The sequence below is a fragment of the Octopus bimaculoides genome, chromosome 18 (assembly GCF_046866305.1).
Source record: "Octopus bimaculoides isolate indiv1 chromosome 18, ASM4686630v1, whole genome shotgun sequence".
Classification (NCBI taxonomy): Eukaryota; Metazoa; Mollusca; class Cephalopoda; order Octopoda; family Octopodidae; genus Octopus; species Octopus bimaculoides.
Window position 1 is genome coordinate 30,277,817 of NC_142945.1, and position 27,781 is coordinate 30,305,597.

The 27,781-nt window shown below is 37.3% G+C and overlaps 1 protein-coding gene and 1 long non-coding RNA gene across 4 annotated transcripts in view; one reads left to right on the forward strand and one right to left on the reverse strand.

Moving 5' to 3' along the window:
• LOC106875730 (synaptic vesicle glycoprotein 2C) overlaps positions 1–27,781 on the reverse strand; it is a 200,522-nt gene that overhangs the window by 85,897 nt on the left and 86,844 nt on the right. For 2 of the 3 annotated variants that reach the window (XM_089365960.1, XM_052974466.2), the window contains exons 4-5: positions 26,175–26,337; positions 20,863–20,984 (exon numbers count right to left, since the gene is read on the reverse strand). The exons of the other annotated variant lie outside the window; for it this stretch is intronic. In XM_089365960.1, the coding sequence (XP_089222086.1) occupies positions 20,863–20,984; positions 26,175–26,337 (285 nt within the window). The remainder of the gene's footprint in view (positions 1–20,862; positions 20,985–26,174; positions 26,338–27,781) is intronic. 3 annotated transcript variants of the gene reach the window in all.
• On the forward strand, positions 1,104–6,831 carry LOC149132033 (uncharacterized). The gene is made up of 2 exons (XR_016244970.1): positions 1,104–1,398; positions 4,713–6,831. It is a non-coding gene; the product is annotated as an uncharacterized LOC149132033 (long non-coding RNA).

Sequence of the window (27,781 nt, forward strand, 5' to 3'; positions counted from 1 at the left end):
AATGAGAATTTGAATAATAATATAAATGGCAGTAATAATAATAATAATAATAATAATAATAATAATAGTGAGAATGATAACAATGATGGTAATAATAATAATAATAATAATAATGATAATAATGGTGATAATGATAGTAGTAGTAATAATAATAATAATAATAATAATGGAGGTTCATTTATTAATAATAGGAGTAAGAGCATAATCACAGTAAAAGAGGTAAACCCTAGGAGAATAAAATTTGAAGGACCTAATGCGAAAGTCAAAAATATAATATATCAATGCAAAGTAAAGACTCAAACAGATACCATGGCATACTTGGGGTGCACTTCGGGACAGGTGTGCTGTAGAATTTCTAACCATTTCTCATGCTTTAGAGATAGGAAGAAAATGGCTAGCACTAGTCTTAGCAAATACATCTGGGGTCTTAAGGAAAGTAATAAACAGTATTCATTAGAATGGTCTATAATAGCTAGATCAATGCCATATGAGAGAGGAAGAAAGTATTGTTCGCTCTGTACGGTGGAACTGTACCACATACTCTTCTCTAAGGATAAATTGATTAATAAAGTAAAGAATAATGCTCTGAAATGTACGCATATCATAAGAGGTACATTTCGTTGGTATAAATGATCTCAAGATGTGATGAAGTACAGCATGATGTCTCATGTGTGTGCAATTATGCATATATGGATGAGTGCATAAAAGATAGTGTGTGTGTGTGTGTGTGTGTATATATGTATGTATGTATATATGTATATATATATATATATATGTGTATATATATCTGTGTATGTATATGTATGTATTTATATATATATATGTGTATGTGTATATGTGTGTGTGCATGTGTATGTATATATGTATGTGTGTATATATGTATGGGTATATGTATGTGTGTATATGTATGTATATATATATATATATATATATATATGTGTATATATATATGTATATGTATATGTGTGTGCATGTGTATGTATGCATATGTATACGGGTAATATAGTATAGTAAAGAGAAATAAACAAAATAATTAATCTAGTGGAAATCCACAGGAGAGCAATAAAAATAGAAAATTAAGGAGTTATCTCCCCTATAATAACAAACACGAAAGCTAACGATGTCCTAAAGACCTAATAATAGTTATGTATGTGTTTTTTCGTGTTTTGTTCGAAAGGTAACCACTCCTGAAGAAGTGCCAAACGTCTAAATCCAATGGACCAGTCACTGGATAAGTTTGGCATAGAAATGTTAACATAGAGTGGTGAATAAATCGATATATCGAATTTGAAGTCTCTGTCTCTTTTGAATATGAAAATTTAAAAGTTTAAAAATCTTATGATATAAATATAAACTGTGAGAACGACCCTTAAGGAATCTAATTAATGATCTCCTAAGGTAAGTTCTTATGCTATATTGGTAACGGTTGCCACATCCTCTGGAAAAAAATTATATATATATATATATATATATATATATTTTATTATATGTATTTATTTTCTCTTAATTAATAATTAACTCCGATAAAATAAATCGGTTAATAGATACCAGGGTACCAAAGATCACAAAATGACTGTGGTGTAACTCCTGTTTATGAGGTAGAAACTCCCTGTTATTTTGGGTATTTGAGTAAATATAAAAATTTAATAAATGGAGTAATACGCATATGTTAAATGAATTCTTTTATTTCCGACATATGTTTTGAAGATAACAAATGGTTCCTTCCAAAGGAATAAGTGATGTTGATAAAGATGTAATCCTCTCTTCAGGGAAATACATAGGAGGGAAGAAAAGAAGGAATTTAGAACGGGAAGTCAATAAGATGACTTAAACCCAATAGAAATGGGATTGTCCTCCTCACCAATATCCAGAAGAATATCAAACCATTATTCTTCTTTTAGAGATAGAAATAAACGCAATACCATGAGTTTTAGCAAATTAATTTGGGGACTTAAAGACAACAACATAAAATTTAACTTAGACTGGCCAATTCTCTCCACATCTATACCATACAATAAAGGTAGGAAATTTTGCCCATTATGCAATATGGAACTGTTCTTCATTTTATTCTCGAAGAATAAACTGATGAGCACGTTCATCGAAAATGCGTACAGATGTAAACATTGGCAACCCCATGTATTTTCTTCATATAGATAAACCATACTAATTTATATAACGTAGACGACTCACCTATTTATCTATTAGTTTCTTACATAATTCAAGCGATACAAGCTAATTATACCTTTATATGTATAAAGGTATGGTAGACTTGTTTCGCTTGATATATGTTATCTAAACACTCTCCATTTTTTGAACCCAAATTAGGACACCCAGAACATCTATAAACATGTACTCAAACATTACTTTCAGTTTAACTTAACATAAACATTACTTCCAACGATGTTCAATACGTTGTGCTCCAATAACCTTATTCCTTTGATTTCATTGCCCTTTCGTACCTCCATCTCCTCCACTTGCTGCTTTCACTCTCTTCAGCAAAGATAGGAGTTATTTATCCTGTTTCGATTATATTAGTGGCATTATTCTGCGGCTAAGAATTTTAATTGTCTTCTTTAACTTTCTTAGACATATCTAAGATTCTGTAAGCAATTTTAGTTCATTTGTTTACGTTTACTGTAAGATGAATTCAAAACATAGATATTTTCTTCTCTCTGATTTATGACATAAAATAATGCACCACATAAAATTTTATTTTATTTTATCTATTGGAAAACCCTTGCACCAACAAATATAGAACGTAATTATCGAAGTATTTAGATTAACAGACCATCCATCACCTTTATAAATTGTCAATCACTTAATATCTTACTAGTTAATATAAGCATCATTTTCCTATACATATAGCTCTGCCTTAATATTCATCACCACACGACTACCGTGTGTATATGCGTACAAATGTATGTATATGTATGTATTTGTCTATGTATATGTATGTGTATGTGTGTGTATATACGTGTGCATGTATGTTTATGTATATATATGAACTTGTGTGTGTGTGTATATATATATATATATATATATATATATATATATATATATATATATATATATATATATATTTACTAGTAGTATAACCCGACCTTGTCCGGGTGTGACTTATTATGCTATCTACGATAAGTCTTGCTAGATGAAAATCAACTAAAAAAGAAAGCCTTACAACGAAAAAACCTTTATGATGTAAATATGTACATAATTCAAAAGACGATGAAATTAGTAGGGAAAGTCTGAAGGCTGTTTTGCGTAACATTATTCATCCGTCTAATTGGCTATAGAAATGCTTGTGCAAAACAACTTTTTGCGCTGCCCTGATTATACATAGAAGAGTAATCCCTTTTCACAGGAGCTAGGACGGCAATTTGTGATGAAGCAATTGCTGGCGATCTGTTGCTACACAGTTTTGCCAGAATTCTATCAGATTGGGCAGAAGATGTTGAAGCACCATTTTGCATTATGTTCAAAGTAGCTTCTGGAATGTGGTGAATTGTTGCAGTCTGTTGCTGTCATTTTAAACCGGTTGCTGTCTTTCCCCAGCAAACTCTCTTCTTTGGAGGCATAATCTATGTATATATTAAACAGAACAACAAAAGTTATAATAGATGGCAGGGTCGGTACTTTTCACATATCTGTAATTTTTCAGATTAACACCTGCATGATTCCCAACCCTAATCCTAACACTAACCCTAACATTAACCCTAAACCCTAACCCTAACCCTAAAACCCTAACCCTGACCCTAAAACCGTAACTGTAACACTAATCCTAACCCTAACCGTAACCGTAACCTTAAACCCTAACCATGACCCTAAAACCGTAACCGTAACACTAATCCTAACCCAAACCTGTAGCCCTAACCCTAAACCCTAATCCCTAACCCTGACCCTAAAACCCTAACCTTAACACCCTAGTGAAAATCGTGGTATATTTACAAAACATTGACGAACATGAGTTATATTTTACTGAATGATTGTGTACTTGCATGTGTATGCGTTTGAGAGAGCGAGAGAGGAAGAGGTAGAGAGGGGGAGAGAAAGGAATAGGGGTAGTTAAAAGTTTTCTTATGACTGCTTCTCTTCACTGCCTATTACTTCATTAGAAATCTAAGGATGCACATAAGGAAGAAAGGAAGAGGGAAAAAGAAAAAGAGGAAAAATAATAGAAATTAAATTAAAAGGAAAATAGTAACAGGAGGAAAAGAAAGAGGAAAAAGAGAGAAGAGAAAGGAGAGTGAAAGAAAAATGAAAAAGAAGAAAAAAAGAAAAAGACCAGAAAAATTCCTTTTTTGTTTTCAAATTTTTTCTATTTTGTATATTCATACATAGAGTTGCACATCAAAACATGTGCATATGTACTTGTATGCTAAACTTTTGGTAAGTTTTACATATTTTGACAGTTCCATTGATGGCTTGTAACTGTAATCTAATCAGTTTTCTCCTTTCTATTTTTGAAAGCCCTAATTTCTCAAGATCAGTGTTAAGATAGCTCATTATCATAGTATATCAATAATTATGAATATAAATCTAAACTTGTAATTCATGTGAAGTAGCAATAAATTTCTCAATAGTTCAGCATTGTATTTTCTTTTTTCCTATCTTTAGCTTTAGGTTGATATCCACTCAGCAACTAATTTCCACTTCTGTACACAGCATTTTTTCTCTGTCCCAAATCACTATATCTGGTCTGTTATATTTTACAGGGATATTCCACCAGTACTCTACTACACTGTGGGGTCTTATATCTTCAGCCTCAGGATTATCCTTCAGATGGATCGCATTCTACAGAGTCTTCACTACATCATGTTAATAATAATGCAATGACATTTTCAGATCTTGTGGGTTTTAACATCTATGGAGTGGATTTTTTCAACAAACAAGTCAAGTATTTCAAATGCTGGAATCAGCACTGGTATTGCAAATGCATTGTTGGGTATTATTGTAAGAGGAGAGTTCCAACTGCCATATTTTTCTAAGTCTGGCATAATACTCTCGGGTCATTCAATCTTTATTCACAATACCTTTGTATGATATATTTTCATCAATGCCCAAGTACGTGTAGCATTCTTTGTGTAGGACAGGAGAGAGAGTGAGACTTTTGCCACACAGGTTTGGGTCTGGGGGGATGATTTTCCACATTCAACAATTGAATATGAACATTTCTTTTGGCCAAATTCCATTCCAATGTCAGCTGAAAATGTTATTAATTCCAGCTTCAGTTCTAGGTGTAAAAATTGTTGCCAAGGATTTTGTGAGCCTCTCAATGGCAGCAATTAAGATAGAAGGCACTTTTCTCAAATAGAGACATTTCAACAGCCATGAGTAGGGAATAGAATATTAAGATTAAAATTAAATATTGTATTTGATACCAACACAAGAACCGTGAACTTTTTAGATGTCACACTTAATTCATACACCAAATTTACTACCCTTACCGCAAACCAAATCAAACACTACAATATATAAATGTTTCTTCTAACCATCCTAAATTAACCCTCAACAGTATCATTACGGCTATCTCTATTAGAATCTCCAACCTATCACTAAATGAAAAGATCTTTAATGCACATGCCCCATTCTATAATCAAGCCCTGGAATTAAATGGCTTTCATGACTATATTTTCTACATCCCTGATACCAAACTCAAAACCAAATTAGCAAATCTCTCATCTGACATTAATCCTGAATTTACTAAAATGTTTTCTTCCTAAAATTATGAAGTATAGAAAAACCTTTTGTTAACCATACTAAACTTGATAATGTACCTTTTAGTAATCATAACAAATATAATCCCTCTACATATGAACATCCTAATGTAGTAACACTATAAGTCTAGAAAAAGTGAAATTATTTGGTTCCCCTCACCCCTTTTCTCTCAGAGTCAAAAATTTACCAAGACTGTTCTTTAAGATTCTGAAATTAAATTTTCCTAAGCACCACAAATATTACCCTATATTTAACAAACACTCTATAAAATTAACTTACTCTACCATGCCTAATTTGGGATTTATTATTGTATCCATAAATAGACATAAACTCCAAAATGACTAAAAACTTAGATCATCATAAGGTACCCAATATAAGTCCAAATAATATAAATAAGTAAAAAAACGTAACTTTGTCTAAATCTAAATGCAATCAATCCCAACTAAATGTAGGCCAACCTGCCTCAACCTTAATAAATCTGAGTAAAATTACAGATAGGAATGCAAAAACATGTAATTGTAGGGTCCCTGAATTATGTCCACTCTTGGTTTGGAATGGAAAATTCTGTCTAGATCCTTCCCATATGACAAAGTAAATCTTTTTGTCTGCTCTGTAACAAAGAGCAATTTCTCATCTTTTTCTCAGACAATACTCTTGTAAGCACGTTTAAAAAATGCATTTATCGTTGTAAACATTAGTAAAACATACCTTTAGTTCCTATAAGTAATTTTTACCAATCTATAAAATTCGACATTCTTCTTACAGTTTACTTCCACTACATATATCTATTTCCACGCTTTTAAACTTTATTCCCATTCATCTATCACACTATATTTTTCCACCCAAAATTTTCTGTTAAATTCTTTCTTTCTCTAAATTACCTTTGACGTTAAATCTATTAACAGATTTTAAAAAATAACTTGATAGCGTTCTCCTTACATCATATACTTACATACATGGTAATCACATTTGGTTAAAATGGCTTCTTGATGTGTTTTGATCCTTTTGTTCCCTTATGAGATGATTGCATTATTTTACATCATTTTTATTCCCTTTGGAATAATCTCAATGATTTTTTCAAAACATATTTTGAAAGTATAAATGATTTGAATAACACCTGTATTTGAATCCATTTCTTAATTTATCTACATTATACAAAAACATTTCACTTAACCCTGGAACTTCTACCTTTATAAGTAGGCTGTAATATCCTTGGCACTTACATGAATTTTTGCTACCCTGGTAACTATTTATTTATTTTTTTCCTTGTCATTTGTACACATTGAAAACATATACATACATTTATATATATATATATATATATATATATATATATATATATATATATATATATATATATATATATCAAGGCAATATGGGTGCCCAGAAGTAGACCGGCCTGGGGGAGAAGGGTATGGAAACTTAAAGACCCTGCAAATGGACAGAGATTTAGAGACAAGTTACTTGAAGCATTTGACGAAATAGAAGGGGATATAGCATCATACAACGTGGAAGACAATTGGAGATTTCTGCGGGACAACCTGTTGAGAGCCACAGACCAGATCTGTGGCTGGTGTAAAGTCCCCTCTCGACCCAGAGTAACGTGTTGGTGGAACAAGGATGTAGACGGGGCTATTAGACAAAAGAAACAGGCTTGGAAGGACTGGAAGAACGGTGGTAGCAGGGAATTGTACCAATCTACCAGAAGGGAAGCTAGGCGACAGGTTTATTTAGCCAGAGGGGAAGCAGATAAGAAAAGATTTGCCAATGTTCTGCACCGTGAGGACCAAAGACTCGAGGTATTTCGTGTTGCAAGACAGTGTAGGAGAGAGAATAGTGATGTTGTAGGAGAGAAATGTGTTCGCATGGATGATGGTACGCTTGCACTAAATGAGGCTGCAAAGAAAGAGGTCTGGAGATGCCACTACGATAGATTGCTTAATAAAGAGAATGAATGGGAGAAAGAGAGCCTGCCGTATGTCGACCCAACAGAGGGACCAGCTATCCGAGTTGACAGTACCAGGGTAGATAAAGCAATTAAGAGTATGAAGACAGGGAAAGCTCCTGGCCCATCAGGAATCACTGCAGAGATGCTCAAAATATCTGGCAGTGTTGGCTACAGCCTAGTCACCCGTATTACGAACCAGGTGATACACGAAGGAGTCATACCCAATTACTGGTGTAGCAGCACCATAGTAAACTGCTACAAAGGTAAAGGTGACGCTTTAGACACTAATAATTACAGAGGCATCAAGCTGTTAGATCAGGTTATGAAAGTTAAGGAGAGGGTCATAGCCCAACTAATTAGGGAGCAAATCAATTTAGATGAGATGCAGTTTGGGTTCGTGCCAGGTAAAAGCACCACTGATGCCATATTTCTAGTGAGACAGCTGCAGGAGAAATATCTAGCCAAGGATAAACCTCTGTACCTGGCCTTCGTTGACATGCAGAAAGCCTTTGACAGGGTCCCCCGATCCCTTATCTGGTGGTCAATGAGGAAACTTGGGATAGAAGAATGGTTAGTGAGAGCTGTGCGAGCTATGTACAGAGATGCTGTCAGTAAGGTGAAGGTTGGAAATGAGTACAGTAATGAATTCCGGGTATAGGTAGGGGTCCACCAAGGTTCCGTCCTCAGCCCCCTCCTATTTATCATAGTCCTCCAGGCGATCACAGAGGAATTCAAGACAGGTTGCCCCTGGGAGCTCCTCTATGCTGATGACCTTGCACTAATTGCGCAGTCACTATCAGAACTAGTGGAGAAGTTTAAGGACTAGAATCGAAGGGCCTTAGAGTCAACCTAGCAAAAACCAAAATCCTAATAAGTAGGAAGGTAGATAAAACACAAACCCCTTCAGGTAGATGGCCCTGCTCAGTATGCAGTAAAGGAGTAGGTAGTAACTCTATAAGATGTACCCGGTGCAAGCTATGGACACATAAGAGGTGCAGCAATATCAAAGGCAGATTAACTACAAAGTTAGTCTTTGTATGTGGCAGATGTTCAGGTGCAATAAACACTGTAAACAAACAGGAAACAACTATCTCATTCCAGGGAGAAAAACTAGAGGTAGTTGATAGCTTCCGCTATCTGGGTGACCAAGCTAGTAGTGGGGGTGGGTGCGCTGAAAGTGTAACTGCTAGAATAAGAATAGCCTGGGCCAAGTTTAGAGAGCTCTTACCTCTGCTGGCGACAAAGGGACTCTCACTCAGGGTAAAAGGCAGACTGTATGACGCATGTGTACGAACAGCCATGCTACATGGCAGTGAAACATGGGCTGTGACTGCTGAGGACATGCGTAAGCTCGCAAGGAATGAAGCCAGTATGCTCCGCTGGATGTGTAATGTCAATGTGCATACCCGTCAGAGTGTAAGTATCTTGAGAGAAAAGCTGAACATAAGAAGCGTCAGTAGTGGTGTGCAAGAGAGACGATTGCGCTGGTTTGGACATGTGGTGAGAATGAATGAGGATAGCTGCGTGAAAAAGTGCCACTCCCTAACAGTTGAGGGAACCCGTGGAAGAGGTAGGCCCAGGAAGACCTGGGCTGAGGTGGTGAGGCAAGACCTTCGAACATTGGGCCTCACCGAGGTGATGACTACTGACCGAGACCTTTGGAAATGTGCTGTGCGTGAGAAGACCCGGCAAGCCAAGTGAGATCGTTGCCAGTGCCCCTGGACTGGCTCTTGTGCGGGTGGCACATAAGATGTACCATCCTGAGCGTGACCGTTGCCAGTACCGCCTGACTGGCCTTGTAGGGTTTTCGAGCGAGATCGTTGCCAGTGCCCCTGGACTGGCTCTTGTGCGGGTGGCACATAAAAGACACCATTTCGAGCGTGGCCGTTTTCGTGCAGGTGACACGTAAAAGCACCCACTACACTCTCTGAGTGGTTGGCGTTAGGAAGGGCATCCAGCTGTAGAAACTCTGCCAAATTAGATTGGAGCCTGGTGTAGCCATCCGGTTGCACCAGTCCTCAGTCAAATCGTCCAACCCATGCTAGCATGGAAAGCGGACGTTAAACAATGATGATGATGATATATATATATATATCAATAATAATAGTGATTGTTTCTTATTAGGAACAAGAGGGTTAATAGGACTGTAAACGAGACGAGTATAACAAACTTTGGTTGTAGAACAAACAACAAATTTAAGGTCATCCAACTAATATATCACATCTCGAACAGTTAATCACATATAAAGAAACATAATGCTTTTACTTATACATAGAATACGGATGCACAAAATCACAGAAGATGAAACAATATTTCATTTAGACAAGTATATAGAAAAAAGTGAGTACAGTCTATCGCAATATAAAATATTTTAAAATTAATACTTCAGCGTCTAAAAAAATTTTTTTGCATTATAAAACCTAAAATAATAAATATATAAAAATATAAATATAAAAATACATATATAAAAGAAACATATAAATACATAAGGTATGGATAAAAGTTCATCGATTAATAATTTTTTACGATCAAAAGTTACTTTTTAAGGTAAAAAGAAACCTTATAAGAAAAGCCGGTGTCCAAGCAAAAAAAAAACAACATATTTACAGTCCCTATGGCCATTTCAGGGGTTCATTAATGTAGTCAATGCACAAGGGTGGATTACAGTAATGACTCCTTTGTCAGGAGAAAATAGTAACACCACATACCAATACGAGATTTCTTTGGGAAAGGTGATGCACCATTGCATGGTTTCTTTTATAAGATCATGCACAGACCAACCCAAATATTCAAAAAGTTTTTTTTAATAAGAAAAAAAAAACAAAAAACGATTAATTATATAGGTGGCTGTATTAAAGTAAATTCAGCCTCGTCAGTTTCAATTCCCTGTAAAGACTAAATGATTTAATTATTTTGACTTTTTATTCCTATACACTTTTAAGAAGGTAGACGAAAATTTATGGATGCAAAAAGGAATCACATCAGTAAATTTATTCAAGGTGTTCAGTCCAAAACATTTAATGATGGTAAGGGATTCCCTTATACACAACTTACATTTGCTAATATTTCCTTTGAAGTTAGGGGTTCTAGAAATGATGGACCATTCTAGATAATTCTTGTTATTGCTCTTCAAATCATGTATATGGGATGTGAGTATGGTTGAGTTACAGTACTTATCTTTAGAAAACAAGCTCATATGGGATCTATATCTAGCTTTAAAATCTACTGTACTACCTATATAGAATTTATTTAATTTATCCTCGTCCTTAACTACACATTTATATACGACGTTAGTAACCAGACAGGAACCATCCAAGGGACATAATTTGGGGTTTCTAAAATTACATTTCTTCCCAAGGCCTTTCCTAGTTTTATTTTTACTTTTTGCATCAGTTCTCGACAGGTTTCCTTCTATCATTCCATCAGGTCTTCCCTTATTACTCAGGTTCGATAAACCCGGTGAAAGCAAACTGCTTGTACCACTGGCATTGAGCGGTACATAATTATTATTCACAGGCCCGGGGTTACCCTCAGAGGAACATTGCCAACTCCCCCGCCCAGCAAGTTTGCTTCTATTAATAGATGCAATAATCGAGGTTAAATTAGGCATCATAGAGTAAGAGAACTTGATAGTTGACTTGTTATAAATACTATAGTATTTGTGATTCCTTGGGAAGTTCTCCTTCAAAACTCTAAAAAACATTTTTGGTAAGTTCGTTACTCTAAGGGAAAAAGGGGGAGTAAACCAAATTACTTCCCTAATTCTAGACCATGAACCTCCTGTTTTGTTTATCTCCTTGCTAACACTATTACTTTTCCTATACCTGTACCTATTCCCAACATCCCTAAATGCGCTTCTACTCCAAGGCCTATTATTATTGCAGTCAGGTGGTACTTTGTGTTTATTCTGAGCAGCCGTGATGTGTTTAAGTGGCAAACCAGCCATTTTCTTTTTTAATCTTGAATTAGGGATATATATTTTAGCTTTGAATCCACTTAACTTTAGAGCATTATTATATATCGGTGCATGTTGTTCAAAAATTTCTTCATTCACAGATAAATTAAACATTCTGTCGATATCGCTGAAATAATAGTCTATTGTAGATTTTGGGTGATTAGATGAATACATTAATATATGATATCGATTTATTGGGCTTACGAATGGGATAATAAAGACTGGTATTTAAACACAAGGTAACATCCGAAAAATTCACCACTCTAGAATTAATGTCAAAGATGATGTTAAGATTAAAGAAATCCCTCAAGAAGCTTCTCAGCGATTTCTTTAATCTATTCAGTGCCATCTTAGACATGCCTGGCATGGCTAAGAGGGCATCATCCCAATACAATCCACCAGTGAGAGGAGGGAAACTTTCTTTAATCTCTGAGAGTAGATATAGGCCCACTAGGCCAGTCACCTGTGCAGAATCCAATGACCCCATGGTTATATAAAAAAAATTAGTGGAGTATGCTCTCTGTCAATCACTCTCATTGTAGGAGATAAGTGTTTCCCTTGCCGTAAAAATTACCTCTATATCCGACTTAGGTAACTCCATAAACCTTCTTGCAAAAATTAAGGCTTTGTTTAACAAAATAGGGCTTATAGAGCTATAATAATTTGAAATGTCGAATTGTATAAAGTCAAGCTTATGTTTATCCCTGAGAGAGTGAAACCAAAGTATCACATCTTCAGTACCATAAAATAAAGGTACTGATCTCTTCTAAACAAAACCCCCCAAAAACATCTGTTTTATATAAACGAACAAGCTGTTTGTACATTCACAAAATTGTATTTGGCAAGTTCTAGAGAGGAACGAAAGAACTAATAATAATGAAGAAATAAAAGTATTTTTTTCCAAAATTCTGACGACTATATTTATTATTATTATTTAATTGAACGTGATGCATCCATTTCCAAGTACATATATATATATATATATATATATATATATAGTTATCGCCAAGCCAACATGGCAGTTCCAAAATTAGGACGAAATTAATAACTCTATATATATATATATTTATATATATATATATATATATGTGCATGTGTGTATGCATGTGTATGTTTGCAGTTAAACAGCCCTACCTACACAGTGGATAACAAACTCTAAAACATCAGTTTGAAAACTGCTTTTAAGTGAGGAACTTACATCAGATTCACCTTTTGCAAACATCTAATAATTGAAGTGGGAAAATTATCAGAAAATATAATTTCTATTCCTTTTTTCAAGTACATAACACTGTACCAAGGATTTTCTATTCCTTATTCTACTACACACACATATATCATCATCACCATCATCATCATCAACATTTAATGTCCATTTTCCATGCTGATATGGGTTGGACAGTTTGACTGAAAATTGGTAAGCAGGGAAGCTGCATCAGGTTCCAACCTGATTTGGAAAGAGTTTCCACAGTTGGATGCCCTTCCTAATGCCATTCATTCCAAGAGTAGTGGATCTTTTTTATGTGCTATCGGCATGGGTGCCATTGACCTGACACTGATATCAGCCACAACTAGTCTTACTTGTCTTGACAGGTATACACAACCATGGTACATCGCCAAAGGTCTCGGTCACCTGTCACTGCCTCCATTAGATCCAATGCTCAAATGGTGCCTTTAATGTGCCACGAGCACAGTTGCCAGTCAGATGACACTGACATCGGCCATGACTATGATTTCACTCGGCTTGACAGGTCTTCACAAGCACAGCATATTGCTCAACGTTTGAAGGGTACTTTTAATGGGCCAGTTACGCAACACTGGCACCAGCCATGACTATGTTCTCACTTGGCTTGACAGGTTTTCTAAAGCATGGCATATCGCCAAAAGTCTCAGTCACTTGTCATTGCCTCTGTGAGGTCCAACATTCAAAGATTGCGTTTAACCACCTTGTCCTATATATTCCTGGGTCTACCTTTTCCACAGGTTCCCTCCACCTTTAGAGTGCAGCACTTCTTCACACAGCTGTCCTCATCCATATGCATCACATGACTATACCAGGGCAGTTGTCTCTCTTACATGCCACATGTGATGCCTCTTATGCCCAACTTTTGTCACAGGATACTTACACTCTGTCGAACATGCACACTGACATTACATATCCAGTGAAGCATATTAGCTTCATTTCTTACATGCCTTTGCATGTCTTCAGCAGTCACAGCCCATGTTTCACTGCCGTGTAGCATGGCTGCTCACACACAGGCACCATACAGTCTGCCTTTCACTCTGAGCAAGAGGCCCTTTGTTACCAGCAGAGTAAGGAGCTCTCTGAACTATTCTTATTCTAGCAGCTATGCTCTTAGAGCATCTACCCTTGCTATTAACCTGGCTACTTCTAGTTTTTTTCCCCTATTTTTTGTACATTTTTAGTGTTTATTGTACCTGTGCATCTGCCACACACAAAAGCTATTTTCCCTGTTAAACTTCCTCTGATATTGCTGTACCTCTTAAGTGTCCATAGCTTACACCAGATACATCTTATGGAGTTCATACCTATGCCTTTTCTATAAATTGAGCAGGTTCATCTACCTGGGATCTATGGGATTTGTGATTTGTCTGCCTTCCTACTTACTAAGACTTAGGTTTTTGCTAGGCTAACTCTAAAGCCTTTTGATTCTAGACCTTGCTTCCACACCTGAAACTTTTCTAGTTCTGGTAGTTATTCAGCTATAAGAACAAGGTCATCAGTATAGAGGTGCTCCCAAGGGCAGCCTGTCTTGAATTCCTCTGTTATTGGCAGGAGGACTATGATGAACAAAAAGGGGCTGAGGAATGATCCTTGATAAACCCCTACTTGTATCTGGAATTCTTTGCTGTACTTGTTGCCTGTCAGGTTGCCACCTTACTGACAGCATCCTTGTACATGGCTTGCACAACTCTCACCGACCTTTCATCTATCCCTAGCTTCTGCATCGACCACCAGATAAGCAATCGGGGGACCCTATCACAGGTACAGTAAACACTAAAAATGTACAAAAAATAGATTCCATCAAATGCCAGGGGTAAAAACTAGAAGTCAATAGATTCCATCAATAGCCAGGGGTGGATGCTCTGAGAGTGTAACTGCTAGAATAAGAATAGACTGGGCAAAGTTCAGAGAGCTCCTTACCTCTGCTGGTTAACAAAGGGCCTCTTGCTCAGCATGAAAGGCAGACTGTATGATGCCTGTGTGTGAACAGCCATGCTACACAGCAATGAAATATGCACTTTGACTGCTGAGGACATGCGTAGACTTGTAAGAAGTGAAACTAGTATGCTTCGTTGGATGTGTAATGTCAGTATGCATGCATGGCAGAGTGTAAGTGTCCCGAGACAAAAGTTGGGCATAAGAGGCATCAGACAAGGACAGATGTGTGAAGATGTGCTGCACTCTAAAGGTGGAGGGAACCTGTAGAATAGGTAGAGCCAGGAAGACATGGGATGAGGTATTGAAATCTGATCTTCAAATGCTGGGCCTCACAGAGGCAATAACAAGTGACTGAGACATTTGGCAATATGCCATGCTTTACAAGACCTGTCAAACCAAGTAAGATCATAGTCGTGGCCGATGCCAGCGTTGTGTAACTGGTACATAAAAAACACCCTTCAAACACTATGCAATATGCTGTGCTGAGAAGACTTGACAAGCTAAGTGAAATTGCAGTTGTGGCCAATGTCAGTGCCCTCTGACTGGAACCTGTGCTAGTGACACGTAAAAAGCACCATTCGAATATTAGGCCTCATGGAAGCGGTGACAGGTGACTGAGACCTTTGGCAATATACTGTGCTTGTGTAGACCTGTCAAGCCAAGTGAGATCACAACTGTGGCCAATGCCGGTGTCACATCAATGGCACCCATGCCAGTGACACATAAAAAGCACCCACTACACTCTTGGAGTGGTTGGCGTTAGGAAGGGTATCCAATCAGATTGGAACCAGGTACAGCTCCGTGGCTCCCAGTTTTCAGCCATATCATCCAACCCATGCCAGCATAGACAGCAGACATTAAATGATGATGATGATATGTAAGTATGTGCATGCACGCATGTATATGTATGTGTGTGTGTGTGTGAGTGTCTGTAGAAGAAGAAGTAGACCCAGGAAGACATGGGATGAGGTGGTGAATGTTGGGCCTAACAGAGGTGATGACAAGTGACTAAGACCTTTGGCGATATGCTGTGCTTGAGAAGACTTGTCAAGCCAAGTGACAGCTTTGAAATAATAATCGTTAAAATCAAACGGCATCAAGTTGTTAGATCAGGTAATGAAAGTCACGGAGAAGGTCATAGCCCAACTAATTACGGAGAGAGTCAGTTTAGATGGGATGCAGTTTGAGTTTGTGCGAGGGAAAAGCACCACTGATGCCATATTTCTGGTAAGACAGCTGCAGGAGAAATACCTAGCCAAAGATAAACCTCTGTACCTGGCTTTCGTTGACATGGAGAAAGCCTTTGACAGGGTCCCCCGATCCCTTATATGGTGGTCAATGAGGAAACTAGGGATAGAAGAATGGTTAGTGAGAGCTGTGCGAGCCATGTACAGAGACGCTGTCAGTAAGGCGAGGGTTGGCAACGAGTACAGTGAAGAATTCTGGGTAGAGGTAGGAGTCCACCAAGGTTCAGTCTTCAGACCCCTCCTATTTATCATAGTCCTCTTGGCGATAACAGAGGAATTCAAAACAGGATGCCCCTGGGAGCTCCTCTATGCTGATGACCTTGCTCTAATTGCTGAGTCACTATCAAAACTAGAGAAGAAGTTTCATGTGTGGAAGCAAGGACTAGAATCGAAGGGCCTTAGAGTCAACCTAGCTAAAACCAATGTCCTAATAAGTAAGAAGGTAAACAAACAAAGCACAAACCCCTTCAGGTAGATGGCCCTGCTCGATCTGTAGAAAAGGCGTAGGTAGAAACTCTATAAGATGTACCCAGTGTAAGCTATGGACACATAAGAGGTGCAGCAATATCTAAGGCAGGCTAACTAGGAATTTAGTTTTTGTATGTGGCAGATGTTCAGGAGAAATAAACACCGAAAATGTGCAGAAAAGAACTTTGACCACATTCCAGGGAGAAAAAATAGACTTAGTTGATAGCTTCCGCTATCTAGGTGACCAAGTTAGTAGTGGGGGAGGGTGCGCTGAAAGTGTAGCTGCTAGAATAAGAATAGCTTGGGCAAAGTTCAGAGAGCTCTTACCTCTGCTGGTGACAAGGGGCCTCACTCAGAGTAAAAGGCAGACTGTATGACGTATGTGTACGAACAGCCATGCTTCATGGCAGTGAAACATGGGCTGTGACTGCTGAGGACATGCGTAGGCTCACAAGGAATGAAGCTAGTATGCTCCAATGGATGAGTAATGTCAGTGTGCATGTTAGACAGAGAGTAAGTACCTTGAGAGAAAAGTTGAACCTAAGAAGCATCAGTTGTGGTGTGTAAGAGAGACGATTGTACTGGTATGGTCATGTGGCGAGAATGGATGAGGATAGCTGTGTTTAAAAGTGCCACACCCTAGCAGTTGAGGGAACCTGTGGAAGAGGTAGGCCCAGGAAGACCTGGGACGAGGTGGTTAGGCACGACCTTAGAACATTGGGCTACACCGAAGCGATGACTTCTGACCGAGACCTTTGGAAATATGCTGTGCGTGAGAAGACCCAGCAAGCCAAGTGAGACCTAAATCCAAGGCCTCTGCCAGAGGTGTAGCCAGCCCACTTATGCGTACCCTCCCTCATTGGACACTAAACTCCGCTTGCGAAGACTTGTTGAGGCAAGTGAAAGCGAAATCAAACTAAATTCGACGACTGGCACCCATGCCAATGTCGTCTCCTTCATTGGACACAAAACTCAGCTTGCCCTGTTAGGGCAAGCGAAAACGAAATCGTGATGGCACCTGTGTCCAGCGTCGCCTTCCTGGCACTTGTGCCGGTGGCACGTGTAAAGACATTTGAGCGAGATCGTTGCCAGTGCCGCTGGACTGGCTCCTGTGTGGGTGGCATGTAAAATACACCATTTTAAGCGTGGCCGTTGCCAGCACCACCTAACTGGCCTTCGTGCCGGTGGCACATAAAAGCACCCACTACACTCTCAGAGTGATTGGCATTAGGAAGGGCATCCAGCTGTAGAAACTCTGCCAAATCAGATTGGAGCCTGGTGTAGCCATCTGGTTCACCAGTCCTCAGTCAAATCGTCCAACCCATGCTAGTATGGAAAGCAGACGTTAAACGATGATGATGATGATGATGATGAAACGGCACTCTTCAAAACTTGCACTAAGAATAAAAGACAAAGTAAAATTTCTACCTGCTTTTATAGCAAGTTGATGGAGATAGTTTATACAGTCCCCCTCCCACTTTTAGTTCATGCAATTGTAAAAACCACATTATTTATGGGATGACCCAATAAATGGCACCCATGAAATTGTTATGGTTGTTGCTGGTATCATGTAAATGGTACCCAAGCTGGTGGCATGTAAAAAACACCCATTATACTCTCAGAGTGGTTGGTGTTAGGAAGGGCATACAGGCGAAGGAACCATGCCAAATCAGACTGCAACCTGGTGCAACCCTCTGGCCTACTACTTCCAGTCAAACCATCTAACTCAAGCCAGGATGGAAAGCAGATGTTAAATGATGATGATGATAACGATATATATATAGTAATCACTCAACTATCATGGGTGTTACATTCCGAAACCTCTCATGATTAGTGAAAATCCATGAAGTAGAAACTGTACAGTACTATATATATTTATTTTACAAATGCAAAACAACACCAGATGCTTGCCTCCCAAGTTTCGTTTTCCATACAATATATGCGATTCTTTGTTTACTCATCTACAGTACACTACATATTTTCTTTTAATATATTTTAATTAATGTGTTATACAGTGTAGTACTGTACTCAATTTTAATTTACTAATTTTTAATCTAAAAACTATAAATACCTACCAACCACAGAAAATCGCAATATACTGAGGAGTCTGCAATATAAATTTACATATATTGGCCAGAAAAATCCATGATGTACTGAGTGTGCGATAGGTGAACCATGATATGGTGAGGGATTACTGTGTATGTATGTATATATATATATATATATATATATATATATATATACATGCACACGTAACATCAATATATATATATGTATATGCATGTGTGCATATTACATGTTGGCAGTTCTTCGTTCTGGCAAGCACTCATGTGGCTATGTAAACTAATCCTTGAATGAGAGGCTCTTATGCATCTGGGGCAAATATGTAGGCTTTGGTCAGATGGGGGTTGTATCAACGATTCTTTTCTTTTTTGGCATTTCTCACCTGTTGCAGTTGTTCTGGCATTCTCAAAATTTCTCTTTTAAATGCTTCCTAGAAGTTTTCTCTTTCTCTCTTTTGACTTGGCTGAGCTTGCAATAGAATACAGTCTCCAGCATTCTGGATTTGTCCATGCATGAGACATAGCCTGCCCATCTGAGCTGTCTAAGCAACAGTACGGCTTCTATGCTTGATATGCTGGCCAATGGAGATTTTCATTGTTGGTGATATGTTCCTTCTTTGAGATGTCCATGATGAAACAAAGGCATGTCTGATGGTAATGTTCCATCAGACTGATCTGTTTCCTGTAAAGCACCTAAACTTCTGACCCATAGAGGAGAGTAGTGATGACAACTACCTTCTAGACTTTAATATTGGTGGACAAGTTCAGTGCATGGTTCTGCAGACATTCTTCGCTAAATCCACACAATGGTTTTACCATTCTGACACCTGGATTTTCTACACCTGAAGAATTTTGATCTTTCTTAAGACTACAGTCCTTGAGTGTAGATAGCCTGAAACTCAGGTTGAGTGCCACATTTGAAATGCCTCATCTTTCTCCAAGAAGCCTAAATTTACATAAACAAACATATATCCATATACAATTATATACATGCACACACACATCTTGATAATACTAAAACCCTAGAGATGTTTGTGTGTAGCTGAAATATCTCAGAAATAGTATAATTTTATCTTAATTTTTTTTGCATATTTATTTTCACACTTACCTTTGGCAGTGCAGTATAAATTTTTGCGATATTTGGGACCCTATTTATTAACAAAAACAATTAAACACAATTTTTGTTTGTTATTTCTTGACGGAAAAAAAAAACATCACTGCTATTTCTAGCATGCCCTGCTACCACCTAACAGCTGTTTGTGATAATGGTCATAGGTAGTCGAGTAAGTTTTTTAATTTTGTGTCATACTGATGGATTTAATTCGGCTATACAGAAAACTTCCACAGTATTCAGATCACCTTTATTTCTTTTGGCAGTTAGTTTATTTGCTGCCTTCTTTCGGGAACTTTTTCTTTGTAGTTTATGGAATTCTGTGAGAAGTGCAAGCTATATTTGTATTTTTCATTCTTATTCCAGCCTGAAGATGCAAACTTTTTTTCCTATGGACACATATAAAACTACTTTGTTGGTGAGAACACATATCGTGTAGTATATATTAATTTCATCAATGAACAAAATCTGAGACTTGGTTTCAAAAAACATTACTTTACTCTTTTGAAAATTCCTGAACTATTATCATTATTATTACTAAGGTGGTGAGCTGGCAGTCATTAGCACATTGGGTGAAATGCTTAGTGGTATTTCATCTGTCTTCACGTTTTGAGTTCAAATTCTGCCAAGATCGACTTTGCCTTTCAGGGTCGATAAAATAAGTACCAGTTGAGTACTGGAGTTGATGTAATCGATTGTCTCCCTCCCCCAAATTTCAGGCCTTGTGCCTATAATAGAAAGGATTATTATTATAATTATTATCATTATTATCTTTATTAAGGCAGAAGCATTAGCACACCGGGCAAAATGCTTAGCAGCATTTTGTCTGTCTTAACATTTTGAGTTCAAATTGCACTGACGTCGACTTTGGATCACTGGGCTCAATTTAATCGACTTGTCACCTCCTCGAAATTTTAGGCCTTGTGCCTAGAATAAAAAGGATTATTATTATTGTTATGATGCTGATGCCAATGCTGCCACCACTGCTCCTGATGATTCACAATTACTTATTATCATTTCATAACCTCAGACTTATGTAGCTAATTCTTACTATGAACATTATTATTATTAGCATTATCTTTATCATAAGCTTCATATATTATAATTGTAACAAGTTAGCATAATCATAGTCAAAAAGTTTGATGAGAAGTTAACAGAACCAAATGAAACTCACCAGCAGCCAGTATTGTGCCACTCATCCAAAATGAAGCTAATAGAGAAACCATAGCACCACGGCGCTTCTTTGGTTGGAATTCAATAAAATAGGAAAATACAACAGGAACGCTGCCACCAACTCTGACAGAAAAGAAGTGAAATGAATTAAAAAGAGAAAAGTAAGATGAATAGATTTTTACTTTTGCTTGCATGTTTCACCTACAGCTGAAAGTAGAGAGAAGGATGGCATTTTTGAATTTGAATATTTGCAAATTCTTGAACTAGTTATATTGATGCAACTTTTCCTTCATACCACTAAACACCCTCAATTAAAGTTGATGCAATATACTTTCTTGTTTTTCCTCAACATAAAACAGGTAAAATACATGAGCCTGATATGGCCCATTTAAATGCTAAAGGGTTAACAGATCTGGAGGAAGAGGCAGGATGTTTGTGGCTTTGCAGGCTCTCTATGACCAATGGAACTGATGCTCTAAAATATTTCACTTCAACAGTTACAAGTCAACATTTACAAGAATTTCATGAACAGGAAAGGAATTTCATTGAGCTGAATTCTATGGGAAAAGAAATGGGAAACCTATTTGGTGCAGGACCTGCAGAGTTGGACACAAATTCCCTCTCAGACATGTTCTAGTCAGTGGCTGGCTAACAGTTGAAGTATTTTTTGAAACATAAGAGAAGGGTCAATCAGTTATTATGAGAAATCTTCAGTGATGAGCATGCTGCTCTTACTTGTAATGTAAGTTTTCTTGATATGAGCAGTGCTTTTATTTTCCTATTGAAAGGGACAATATTTGCATGATTCCATAAGAAATTCCATTCATGGTCTCTGTTCATGGACTCATAACAAGTTTGGCATAAAGTGTCTGAGTTGCATGTGGATGACACTTAGGAACGCTGCCACCAACTCTGACAGAAAAGAAGTGAAATGAATTAAAAAGAGAAAAGTAAGATGAATAGATTTTTACTTTTGCTTGCATGTTTCAGATCTAAGAGAAGAGAGATGGATAATATAAATCTGTAATTTTGACAGGAGATTCATATGTCAAACACAACTGAAAGTTTTGCTGATATTGAAGGCATTAACATTGTTTTCATTGAGATGAGAGCCACTTGAGGAACTTAGAACATATGTTAGGGAAGGATGAAGGGTCATATAATCTTCCCAAAAGTAGGTATGGTTGGATGTGACAACAAGTAGATTATTGATGAATAGAAGGAAGAGTGGTGGAGACAGTGTTGATAGCACTGGACAGAGAGAGAGAGAGAGAGAGCTCCATTATTAAAAGCCACAATAGTGCAATCTGATGGAAAGTTACAGATCTAAGAGAAGAGAGATGGATAATATAAATCTGTAATTTTGACAGGAGATTCATATGTCAAACACAACTGAAAGTTTTGCTGATATTGAAGGTATTAACATTGTTTTCATTGAGATGAGAGCCACTTGAGGAACTTAGAACATAAAAACTTTGTTGTGTGTGTGATGTGAAGGAATATACCTAAAAAGATGGTTTTATTTACTCACCTAGCTGTTTCTGATAGACCAGGATCAAAGCATTGTAATAGCAGTGGTGTAATACTGGTAAAGATCCACCCATTTGATTGACTTGAAGTGTTACAGGGTGCCATGTAGTAAGAGATTGGATGTTGGGCATTTGCAATGTGGCAGTGGTGCAGAGGAAGGGTTTGGTTTTAAAATGCAAAAGAGATCAAGGATGTTTGTGGTGTTTGTATATCAGTTAGGAATTCAAGGAGGAAGGTAGGTAGAAAGTGTTAAGAATTGCAGAGGATTCTGCATCAGCAGTAACAGTGTGAGATGAGTGTGAGAGCCATAAGGAGTTGTAAGCATTGAAATCATCTTAGACAATGGCTTTGCATAATCAAAGATAATGCAGAAGATATAGTTAAAGAGATGCTAGTGGTCTGAGATGTTCAAAGAGCAATAGAGGGAGTAGAAGTATTTATAAGAACAAGGAAGAGAGACTTTGATCCAGAGAAGCTGGACATCATTAATGCTGAAGTCTTGGTGAAAGGTGGGAGAAATAGAAAGAGTGGAATTTACATATATGCAGACAATTTTTTTTAGTTAAATTTACGTTGAGAGTGTACTCTGGATATAGGAGATGGGTTGTAGAGAAATTGGCATTTCAGAGGGAAATACGATGTGTGATTTGTATGTGTGTAAGAGGTGATGTGCAGGATCTAGGTGAGATAGTGGACCTCAAATGCTTGAAAAGAAAAGAGAGAATTGGCCCAGTGGTTTAGATCTATACTTTGGCATTGAAGGAAGTGTAGAGGATAATGGTGCCTGGAAAGATCACAGAAGCCACCAGGCCTGTTATTTGGATCTATTTTTTAGCATTGAGGGAAAGTTTATATACAGAATTTAAAATGCAAGTATGGCTGTGTGGTAACAAGTTTGCTTCCCATCCACATGGGACTGGGTTTATTCCCACTGCATAGCACTTTTGGCAACTGTCTTCAACTGTAGCCTTGGACTGACCAAAGCCTTGTGAGTGGTTTTGGTAGAAAGAAACTGAAAGAAGCTCATCATGTGAGTGTGTATGTGTGCATGTCTGTGCCTGTGTCTGTGTCTCTAAAAATAATTTTCAGTAACATACTAAGACATTGAACACATAGCATTCCTTGAGCCATTAAAGAAGGCTCTTCTAGGCATAGCAGCCAAATCTTTCACATCACACCTTAAGTCTCATAAAATGAAAGATAATGTATATCAGATAACGTATTCCTAGATAGTCTATGTCTGATAAAAGAAATGGATGCATGTTCATAGTTGGAATGGTTTTGATATAGTTCTGTTAAATTATGGCCAGTTAAGGACCAAACAAAAGCAACAATTATAACATTCCATTGAATATGTTTTCTCCAGATATAATGTTTTTCAGATATAGCATACCTGAAACCAAAGATAACAATTAAATTTCATCTTTAAAACTACATTTTAAAGCCTGGTACTTATTTTGTCGATCTCTTTTGCCAAAGTGCTAAGTTATGAGCAACACCAATTGTCAAGTGGTGATGGAGGACAAACACAATGTTAGGTTTCTACAGCTGGATACCCTTCCTAACACCAACCACTTTACAGTGTAACTGGAGCTTTTCTTATGCCACCAGCACTAGTGAAGTCACCTAGTGACATGCAAGATAGGAAAACGAAAACAAAACAGCCCCTTTAACTAAGTAGGGTGAAGAGTTTCTGAGAGGGGAGGTAACTTTATGCCAAGTGCAGATGTGTTGCTATAGAGAAAATACATGGCTACCTCATATTATATAAGGATAGGTAGTTATAGCCGGGAAGAAGATGAAGATGGTAAAGATGGCGTGCTGGAGCAAATCCGTAAGGCACAAGAAGATGAGCATAGGAGAGGATACAGATAGGGGATCAAGAGACAAGGAGGGGTGGGTAGTTTCATAAGAGTAGGAGGTGAGAGTCACAGATGGTTGGAGTTGAGGGTAGAGGTGAATGTAGTGAGTGATGAACAAAGATGGAGTTGTGGATGATGGGAATATCAGTATAGGAGAGTAGTAAGATTAGAGAGATAGAAGTGGCTCAGGGAGGATAGATCAGGATAATATGCTTGGTGCAGGAGCAGTGGGTAGGGAGATGTAGAGGTACACAAGGGTGAGTAAGACATGATGGCAAATACGAGATGATGTTGGTGATGATAGAAAATATGAAAGGCCTTAAAGATGAAGTATAGCAGAAGAGAATGAGAAATAACTGAAGGCACAGAGACAAGGTAATCAGTGAAAATCACATGGGAAGGAATGACAATGAGAATGAGATATGGAAGAGGTTTCAGAGCAGGAGGTAATTGGTAGGACAAAGAACAAATAGAGGTGGGGATGTAATATGTGCTGATTCTGCTCTAAAGTGATTACAACAGCTGGGTAAATTAAAAAATATTAATGAAGGTGAGGTAGAGATCAGGTAGGTACTTTACAATATCTTGAAAATTTGCATTTTCAAGAGATCATGCTTTGGCATGTATTATCCTTCTATAAAAGTAAACTGTGGAAAAATACAGATTCTTCTAAAATTTCTTGTGTTGTGAAAAGAATTTGTGAACAAAGAGAAATGGGAAAATATTAATGAAGGTGAGGTAGAGATCAGGTAGGTACTTTACAATATCTTGAAAATTTGCATTTTCAAGAGATCATGCTTTGGCATGTATTATCCTTCTATAAAAGTAAACTGTGGAAAAATACAGATTCTTCTAAAATTTCTTGTGTTGTGAAAAGAATTTGTGAACAAAGAGAAATGGGATTTGGAACTTAACATGAGCAGCATTTTTGATATTTTATTAGATTTCTAAGTCTCCAAATAATGTTTGAGGAACAGGTACAAAAGGAAAGGAGTAGTAGGTCACTTTTTAGAAAGTTAATACTCTAATAGAGGTTGATTTGTGACTTTGTCTTCATTTTAGTTGATGTAAGACAAATATCAGTGGAAAATGTGTAACATACAGCTACATAGATTTTCCTTAGTCACATAATAGTTAACTTTTGTCTTGGGTCCATTTGCAGTTAAAACATTAGAAATTAGTAGTGTGGAGGAGTGAAAGGAGACGTCAGGACTGGGAATGAGGAAGAAGGTCTGAAATTCATAACATTTTACTTTTGCAATCCCATCTACAAGTAGTTCATACATTTTTTCTAATTCAGACTCTTCAATCAAAACTCTTAAATATTAATATATTTAACATAGAATGTCCCTCCATGAACCTTCTAATTTGTGATAAACATCTTTCCTTTTACAAAACAATTCATTTACAGTGTGTGTACCTATATTCTGTATTCTAAGTTGTACCTTTAATTTGCTTAACTGATGATATTCTCAAACTCCCATCTTACCCTCACAAATGCAGTTTTCAAGAATGAGGAATTCTTTGGTTACTTCAGCCAACAAGATGACTAGATCTTACAAAGTCTCACCCATTATCATCAGCTCCTAAGCTGGCCACATCATCACAAAACTCTTCAGGAGTATCTACTCCAAATTATAGAAATACACAACAGTATGTCCTTTCCCTAAGAAGAGCAACATTTACTAATGAGATTGTCCCTATTTCCAACATTACCAAGGTAATAGAAACAGTCTTAAGTAGCCAACATTTAAAAAAATTTCCTTCTCTTTCTTTTCTCAATTAAGACTTCTCAAGTTTGCAATATACATACACATATTTACATATTTTGAAAACTTTTTTTTACTGGTGCTAGTGGTTGTAGCTATGCCATCTTGTATAACTTTTTATTGGTATGCATGTTATATAACTTTATACTTACCCAATTCCACTAATAAATCTCATTGAAGTGAAAAGCCAGAATTCCTGAGCTACACTGGAAACAAGGCCTGCAACACCATTGATTGTTAATGAACACAGAAGAACTTTACGCCGACCAATTTCATCAGCAATTATACCCCACATATAACCACCTATCAGCATTCCTGAAATCAAAACAAAACAGGAAATAAAGATATCTGGAAGGATTTTCTATAGATCTTTCAATATGTTTTTAAACTGCTTATTTTCATCAGTTTTACTCTGCCATGTAACGATGTGTATTTGTCTACAATTCATTGTTGATTTTTTTTTATATCTAAAAATCCAATTCTATTGATAGCTTTCTTATTCTTTTCTAATATATTTCTATCTAGTTTACTCTTATAGAAAGATAATATATGCCAAAGCATGATCTCTTGAAAATGCAAATTTTCAAGATATTGTAAAGTACCTACCTGATCTCTACCTCACCTTCATTAATATTTTCCCATTTCTCTTTGTTCACAAATTCTTTTCACAACACAAGAAATTTTAGAAGAATCTGTATTTTTCCACAGTTTACTTTTATAGAAGGATAATACATGCCAAAGCATGATCTCTTGAAAATGCAAATTTTCAAGATATTGTAAAGTACCTACCTGATCTCTACCTCACCTTCATTAATATTTTTTAATTTACCCAGCTGTTGTAATCACTTTAGAGCAGAATCAGCACATATTACATCCCCACCTCTATTTGTTCTTTGTCCTACCAATTACCTCCTGCTCTGAAACCTCTTCCATATCTCATTCTCATTGTCATTCCTTCCCATGTGATTTTCACTGATTACCTTGTCTCTGTGCCTTCAGTTATTTCTCATTCTCTTCTGCTATACTTCATCTTTAAGGCCTTTCATATTTTCTATCATCACCAACATCATCTCGTATTTGCCATCATGTCTTACTCACCCTTGTGTACCTCTACATCTCCCTACCCACTGCTCCTGCACCAAGCATATTATCCTGATCTATCCTCCCTGAGCCACTTCTATCTCTCTAATCTTACTACTCTCCTATACTGATATTCCCATCATCCACAACTCCATCTTTGTTCATCACTCACTACATTCACCTCTACCCTCAACTCCAACCATCTGTGACTCTCACCTCCTACTCTTATGAAACTACCCACCCCTCCTTGTCTCTTGATCCCCTATCTGTATCCTCTCCTATGCTCATCTTCTTGTGCCTTACGGATTTGCTCCAGCACGCCATCTTTACCATCTTCATCTTCTTCCCGGCTATAACTACCTATCCTTATATAATATGAGGTAGCCATGTATTTTCTCTATAGCAACACATCTGCACTTGGCATAAAGTTACCTCCCCTCTCAGAAACTCTTCACCCTACTTAGTTAAAGGGGCTGTTTTGTTTTCGTTTTCCTATCTTGCATGTCACTAGGTGACTTCACTAGTGCTGGTGGCATAAGAAAAGCTCCAGTTACACTGTAAAGTGGTTGGTGTTAGGAAGGGTATCCAGCTGTAGAAACCTAACATTTGAGCTTGATGCAGCCCTGCTGCTTACTAGATCTTGTCAAACTGTCCAACCCATGCCAGCATGGAAAACAGA